Source organism: Apteryx rowi, unplaced genomic scaffold (genome assembly GCF_003343035.1).
Source record: "Apteryx rowi isolate R43461 unplaced genomic scaffold, aptRow1 scaffold_45, whole genome shotgun sequence".
Lineage (NCBI taxonomy): Eukaryota > Metazoa > Chordata > Aves > Apterygiformes > Apterygidae > Apteryx > Apteryx rowi.
The window spans coordinates 1,406,129-1,412,906 of record NW_020450705.1 but is presented as its reverse complement, the minus strand read 5'-3'; the positions used below and the strand labels follow the sequence as shown (position 1 = coordinate 1,412,906).

The 6,778-nt window shown below is 41.4% G+C and overlaps 2 protein-coding genes across 4 annotated transcripts in view; one reads left to right on the top strand and one right to left on the bottom strand.

Annotated features, from left to right (window-relative positions):
* WDR77 (WD repeat domain 77) overlaps positions 1-502 on the bottom strand; it is a 6,048-nt gene extending 5,546 nt beyond the window's left edge. Inside the window, exon 1 of the mRNA XM_026077242.1 lies at positions 475-502. Coding sequence (XP_025933027.1) covers positions 475-502 — 28 coding nt within the window. The remainder of the gene's footprint in view (positions 1-474) is intronic.
* ATP5PB (ATP synthase peripheral stalk-membrane subunit b) lies at positions 415-3,928 on the top strand. Of its 3 annotated transcripts, XM_026077147.1 has the most exons (7): positions 474-590; positions 737-779; positions 1,210-1,355; positions 1,970-2,133; positions 2,648-2,773; positions 2,992-3,171; positions 3,759-3,928. In XM_026077147.1, the coding sequence occupies exons 1-7, from the start codon at positions 563-565 to the stop codon at positions 3,828-3,830; spliced, it is 759 nt and encodes a 252-aa protein (XP_025932932.1). In that variant the 5' UTR covers positions 474-562; the 3' UTR covers positions 3,831-3,928. The 3 variants fall into 3 exon arrangements, with proteins under 3 accessions (XP_025932933.1, XP_025932932.1, XP_025932934.1); XM_026077148.1 differs by lacking the exon at positions 737-779 and having other exon boundaries at positions 415-590; XM_026077149.1 differs by lacking the exons at positions 474-590; positions 737-779 and adding an exon at positions 927-948.
* The last annotated feature ends 2,850 nt before the right edge of the window (positions 3,929-6,778 follow it).

The window sequence follows — 6,778 nt, the reverse complement described above, 5'->3', positions numbered from 1 at the left end:
CCACGTGCTCCCGCGCCGCCCCGCGCCGCCGCCTCTCGCGAGACTCCGCGAGACTCCCCGCCCCACTCCGGGCAGCGTCGGCGCCTCTCGCGAGAATCCGCGAGACTCCCCGCCCCACTCCGGGCAGCGTCGGCGCCTCTCGCGAGAATCCGCGAGACTCCCCGCCCCGTTCCGGGTAGCGTCGGCGCCTCTCGCGAGAGCCCGCGGGACTCCCCGCCCCTCTCCGGGCAGCGTCGGCGCCTCTCGCGAGAGCCCGCGAGACTTCCCCCCCCCACACACACACACACACTCCAGGGAGCGGCGGCGCCTCTCGCGAGAGCCCGCGGGACTCTCCGCCCTTCTCCGGGCTGTGTCTCCGCCTCTCGCGAGAGCTTGTGAGACTTCCCCCCCACACACACACACACTCCAGGGAGCGTCGGCGCCTCTCGCGAGAGCCCGCACGACTCCCCGCCCTTCTCCGGGCAGCGTCGGCGCCTCTCGCGAGAGCTGGCAGCGGCGCCATCTTGGTGCGGCGGCGGGCTGCGGTCACCGGAGGGTCGTTTATTGCCGCGCCGCCCCCGCGATGCTCTCCCGCCTCGTCCTCCGCGCCGGTAAGCCGGGTGGGAGCAGCCCCGGCTCCCKGCGGGGCGGGCGGGCGGGCGGGTGTTTAGGGGCGGTGTATGGGGATGGTGTATGGGGGCGGTGGGGTCCTGCCTGGGCTCTGTCCTGACGCGCTCTCTGCCCTCTCGCCCCTCAGCCCCGGCCGCGCTGAAGAGCCTGCCGCCTGCCTTCCCGGCGGGGTGAGTACCGCGCGGCCGCCGCTGCCCCGGGCTCGGGGCGGCCGCCACGGGGCCCTCGGCCGGGCGCCGCAGGGCTTTGACCTCCGGCTGGGGCCTCCGGCGCGCCGCGGCCGCCGCTGGGCTGGCTTTTCTCTCCGAGCCGTCGCCTGGCCTTTCCGAGGAGGCCTCGGTAGCGTTGCTGTTTGAGCCCTTTGCTTTCTTACGTCGTTCTGTGCTTTTGCCGTTATGTTTCCAATTAGTATTGTAGGCCTATAGGGTAGTTGATGTTGGGGGGCACCTCGGGAGGTTATCTGGTCCCACCCCCTTCCTCAGAGCAGGGCTCTCCGAACAGTAGCTATATCGCAGAGAATGTGCTTGAGCTTCACTTAAGGGTTTTTGTTTGTTGCTTATTTTGCAAGAAACTTAATAGAATCTTTCTCATTATTTATAGCATCTTGCACACCAAAAGAGCGCTTCATGCAAGTCAGCAGTGCTTGGCTCCTCTTCCCCCTCTGCCTGAGAAAGGAGGAGAAGTACGTTATGGTTTGATCCCTGAGGAGTTTTTCCAGTTTCTTTACCCTAAAACAGGAGTCACAGGTTAATATATATATACATATATATTTATGTATAACATGCTTTTTTTTAGTCTGGTTATGCTCGCTTGGTTCTGTCCACAATTAGTAGCTGGTAAATAGGTAGAATATTAGGGAGAAAGCTGGCTTTTCTTTGAACACCCTGGATGTGTGGAAAGCAAGGTGCTTAATTTAGCATGAAAGGAAGAGCAATTCTTTTATTTTGTTAAATATTTGATTCTGCAGGATAAATTATTTTTTGAGACACTCAGAACCTTTCAATTTTACTCTTACTTGTGCTTTAAAGAAAGGTTAAAAGTGTAACATGGGCTTGAAAGAAAAAGATTTATTTTTGCTGGCTCTCAAAAACTTTAAGCAGAGACTTTTGCCTGTTTCTGAATGAGCAGAAGCTGCAAATCTCATTGAAGGTGTAATTTGTTTCTACATCTGGTAACTATCCTTATTGTACCCCTCCTTGTGGTGGTGTTGGGTTTGTATTCTTGGTCATGGTGAAAGAGAATAGTTCCTGTTCTTGTTATATGTCTAGCTACTTTTTTTTTCTTTCTTTTTTTAAGGTGTTTGACTTGAATGAGCATGTTTACACCACATACCAATAATGCTGCTTCATTCTTTTCTTAGGACCTTATATGTTGGGAACTGGACTCCTGCTTTACTTTCTTTCTAAAGAAATCTACGTAGTTAACCATGAGACTGTTGCAGCTGCCTGCATATTGTCAGTCTTGATTTATGGTGTAAAAAAATATGGGTCTAAGGTAGCAGCTTTTGCTGACAGACTTAATGAGGTAAGAAAAGAAACCGTAATTTAACTTTGCACTGGTAATTCTAAGTAATCTGCTTAAATATTTAAAAATACTGTGTTCGGAATCTGTGCCTGATGTCTTCAGAACAGTGCTTAAATAAGGTATGTTATAGATATTATGTCAATATTGCTATGTAGGTCTTCAAAAATAAAAACATTTTATGTCAACACAAGTACTTAATAGAATGATTTTTTTTAAAGTAAGATCAATTTTGAACCATAATTTTTCTGTCTTGCCAACTTTTAACCTCAAACCTGACACAATTCAGCTTGTACAAACAGTTCTCAAATTGTAATGGAGAATTTTGAAAATTAGTTACAGCTTGCTTGTTTTCCTTGCGTCTTACTTTCATTCTGAAGTGTGTGTATAAATACATATACACAAACATTTATATTACATATTACATTTATTCATATATATTACATATATATTACATGTAATAATATGTACGTGTGTGTATATATATATATATATAAAACATATATTTGTTTTCCAGGAGAAAGTTGCTACAGCTTTAGCTGTGAAGAATGATGCAATTAAAGGTCTTGAGACTGCAATTGAACAGGAGAAGAAGGAACAGTGGCGGGTTGAAGGCCGTAGTTATCTCTTTGATGCCAAGCGGGTATGCATCTCTAGCCTTACTGTTGATTTCTATTGCTGTCTTCACTATACATAATTCTCTTAGATTGCTAACAAGTAACAAACAATTTGCAATATGTATGTTGCAGACTTGTCCATTTTTACCACCTGATAAAATGGCTTCTGTTATAGAACTGTGTTCTGTTGCTGTTTTGTAATTTTGCTAAACGTTAACCAGTTGGTATCATCCTTTGTGTATAGAATAATATTGCAATGTTGCTGGAAGCTAACTACCGAGAAAGACTGCTGACAGTGTACAATGAAGTAAAGAAAAGGTTGGACTATCAAGTGGCTATGCAGCATTTAAAGCGTCAGAAAGAACAAGATCACATGATTCAGTGGGTAGAGAAAAATGTTGTTCAGAGCATCACACCTCAGCAGGTATTTCATTTGTTTTTATCTGCTTTACATTTTAGTCTAAAAATACTTGCTGTCCAGTGCTTCTGGCTTAAGCCAGAAGATGCTAAATCATCTCTTGGTGACTTCCAAGTTGAGCTGAGATGCATTCCTACTGCTGAGTAAAAGTTACATGTCCAGTTATTGGGTACCAGGTGTTTATGCTGCTGGTGATTTGAGCTAGAACCATTCATGTTGTTTGTTCTTCCAACATAGTGCTAAGCTTGTAATAAGATATGTAGCTAAGATCAGGGAAGTTGCTTGTAAAATTCTCCATGTAAGATTTCAGCAGTTTAGGATCTACAGATGGACTTTAGATGTCCTTTCTCTAACGAACAAACCTGAGAACAAGAAAACAAATGTTCCCAGCACTGCTTGCTGATGCTTTAACATAAGTCATTGTTTAGATTTGAATCTCTGACTTCATGAATTACAATAATATCCCTTTTGGTTTCTGTCTCATTTCATGGGTCCAAAGAGACAATCCAAAGTTCATTAGAAAGTATGTTTTGCTTGTTTAAATATCTTTCAGCAAGTCTGTTGTCTTAAAGTTGTTTTCTTTTCTTTTGCAGCAGAAGGAGAGTATTGCAAAGTGCATTTTAGACCTGAAAGCATTATCGAAGAGCGCACAAATGACAGTGTAACTGTGTAGCATCTGATTCCATAGACTTGTGTCTTCTATGACTTATTGTTGGAAACTGTATGATTCTAATGTTTAATTAAAAAACTCTGCTGTCCTTCACTTGCAGTAGTAACACTGATTTCCTTTTTGCGTTTGTAGTAGCTTGGTCTCTAAGATAAACTACTAGAGTTGGAGAAAGGAGTGGGGGATTACTTATAACCACTGCATGTGCAGTTCTGGATGGTTACTGGTTTGGTCATGACGACATCAGAGATGAGAAAGATGACTGAGTAGTGGAATCTTTCATTGTGGTGCTAAAAGAGTGACTGTTTTTTGTTAGTTATCTGTGATTATGACCTACATTTGTAACAACTGTTAACATGTTTTAAAAACAAAATGAGTGCTAGTGCTCCCATTCACCTAGTCAGTGAACTGTCCAAGATTTGGAGATAATCAGGATGGATGCCCTCTGCTTTTTCAAACAAAAAAAAAAAACAAACAAAATCTTCTATAACAGAACTTCAAGTCAGGACAATAGCATCCTCCTTTTCTACGGAAAGAGGATGTTGTGGGCAGGAAATTTATCAGAAGCTAGCTGAAAACTTAACTTCAATTGAAGTCACCAGTATAAAAGTTAAAACAGTGAAATGGATAAGTTTGCTCTTGAGGATTTTTTTTCTGGGAAAGGCTTGCTCATGTGTAGCAAGGAATGAATATTAATGATTAGTATGATAACACACTGTCTAAAGTTTGCTTATTTATTTATGTAGAAAACTTTTCCTGCAAGGATGGTGTTACTTCTCAAATACGTGTACCCGCAGAGTAAAGCACTTAAATATGTGTAATCTCATCCTTTCTACTTTGGGAAGTGATTTATTTAGTAATTTTTTCTGATTTAAGTAAGAAACTAGCATATGCTTCAATGCTTTGTTATGTAGGTTGGTATTACGAGAATACCTGTTTTTAGTGGAGTTGGTAAACTAGCTCATGTTTTTAAAGATTTTCCTTTTTTAATACACAAGTTCAGCAAAAAGGGTATACTTCAGTTCATAGGTAAGATAACTTTAAAAGCAAAGGTATGCTAAATTCTTAAGCTGATGTTGACTTTTTTTTACTTGCAACAGTTCCTGAAAATAGAGGGTTTTTTATGTTGTTTCCTCTTTTAAAAAAAAAAAAAAAAGAAAGAAAAAGAAACTGAAGTTGCAGAACTTCCACAGTTGCATAACCCAATGTTTGAATGATATTTGAGTTCTAACAAGCTAGTTTGTCAGAGGTTCTTCTCGCAAAGCAAATGGTTATGGTGGTGATAAGGCTTCAAAAGTTTTCTACTGTTGTATGGGCAGCAGTTTTTATGGTGTGAGGTAAGATGAAGCTTTTCTCATTTATTGCTATTACTTTTATTACTGCAAACACAGTACGCTTTTAGATGTGGCTCAGGAAACTTGGGTTCTAAAAGTTTGACTTTTCTGGAATATGGGCAACAATGCTTAGCAAGTGACATGTAGTAGAAAAAGATGATTGCAACAGTGAGAACAAGATGTTTAATTTCATGTTGTTGCTAGGCACACTTTATTTGCAATGTCCTGATTGCAAGTCATATTATGAGGAACACCGGGGGATAATTTTACAGTAAACTAACAGTTCCCTATTTTTAAGCTCCACTATGGTTGCACCTCCAAATACTTTCTTGTGTTGCTGGAAAAGCTAATGTAACCTTAGGGGGGAAAAAAAAAAACTTACAAAAGAGACTTTTTATCAAAACTCTTTCTGATTATGAAAGTTTCCATAAAGTTCTCTGTTCAAGCAGCTGCAAAAATAATAGTTGGATATTTAATGTATTCCATTCTTTTGAGAGATGGCAGCATGTTCATCAAAGCGCAGTGAATGTGCATGCACACACACATGAACAAGACTTTGGGAAATAGGATTCACGCTTGCTGACTAGTTGCCAGGTTTGTTTCAGTGGACTTTGTGCAAATTTGTTGTGTATGGCTTGCACGTAGCTTGTAAGAAAGTGGGGAGACAGAGGAATAAGATACCAAAACCACTGATGAAGACTAAAGAGTCCGTGGATTAGATGAGTGTTATGTTTGTTTTGCTCTAACGTAAAACTTACAGAAAAGTGAGCTTATCTATAGTCTATGCCGTTTTCTCAATTCTGTGTATTTATGTGTGTAAATTTAACTTTTTTCCCCCCTTCCCTCTGTAGCTTCTCTTATTGTTCATTAGCGTTTGGAGAGAATGGGAATTTCTTCCTCACAGTCAGATGCAGGTATCTTCTTTAAGGAATACTTGTAGATCCAGTGTTCTTGGTTAAGTTGGCATTGTCCTGACCCAAAAAGGGCTGCTGAGGGGTAACTTAATAGATCTATGAATTTGGGAAAGTACTGCACAACTGCATGACTTCCTAAGGCTGTTGTCAGACAATATAAATAACTTATTTTTCTCAGCTTAGTGTTTTCATTTTCATCTGTCTGGCAGAAAAATGTTATACTTGTATTAATATTTACTTGCATCTTATGTCAATAATTCTTAAAGAGGAACATGCCTCTGGCTATGTAGAGCTTGTCACTTGCAGTATTAATGGACAAATTAACACATTTTAAGAAACTATTTTAATTTTTTCTATTCACTTCTAGTTACACAAGAACCCATTTCTGCTACTGTTGCTGTGCATACCACTGTATATACTTCTACTGCTGACTCACGAGCTTCAGAAGCCAAATGCTTTATTGATAAGTAAATGCTACACCTCCTGACTTCAAACATAAGAGTGCCTTGAGACTACAGATCCCTCTAAGGGCAATGTTGCGTAGTACATTTTGTCTCTGGTTTTTAAAAGGTTGCTTAGAATTTCCTAGTCTGTGCACTAGATGCTTACTTCACATTGACGCTTAACGCAGATAAGCACCTTTTTGTCCCATTGGGTTTGGGATAAATGATGTATTACATTTCATAATGTTTGGTGAA

What these genes read in the sequence shown, in the direction of transcription:
- ATP5PB (XM_026077147.1), top strand. Translation starts at nt 563, where the DNA reads ATGCTCTCCCGCCTCGTCCTCCGCGCCG. An exon ending in TTGCTGACAGACTTAATGAG is followed by an intron (nt 2,134 to 2,647) that starts GTAAGAAAAGAA and finishes TTTGTTTTCCAG; the next exon opens with GAGAAAGTTGCTACAGCTTT. An exon ending in AGAGCATCACACCTCAGCAG is followed by an intron (nt 3,172 to 3,758) that starts GTATTTCATTTG and finishes TTTCTTTTGCAG; the next exon opens with CAGAAGGAGAGTATTGCAAA.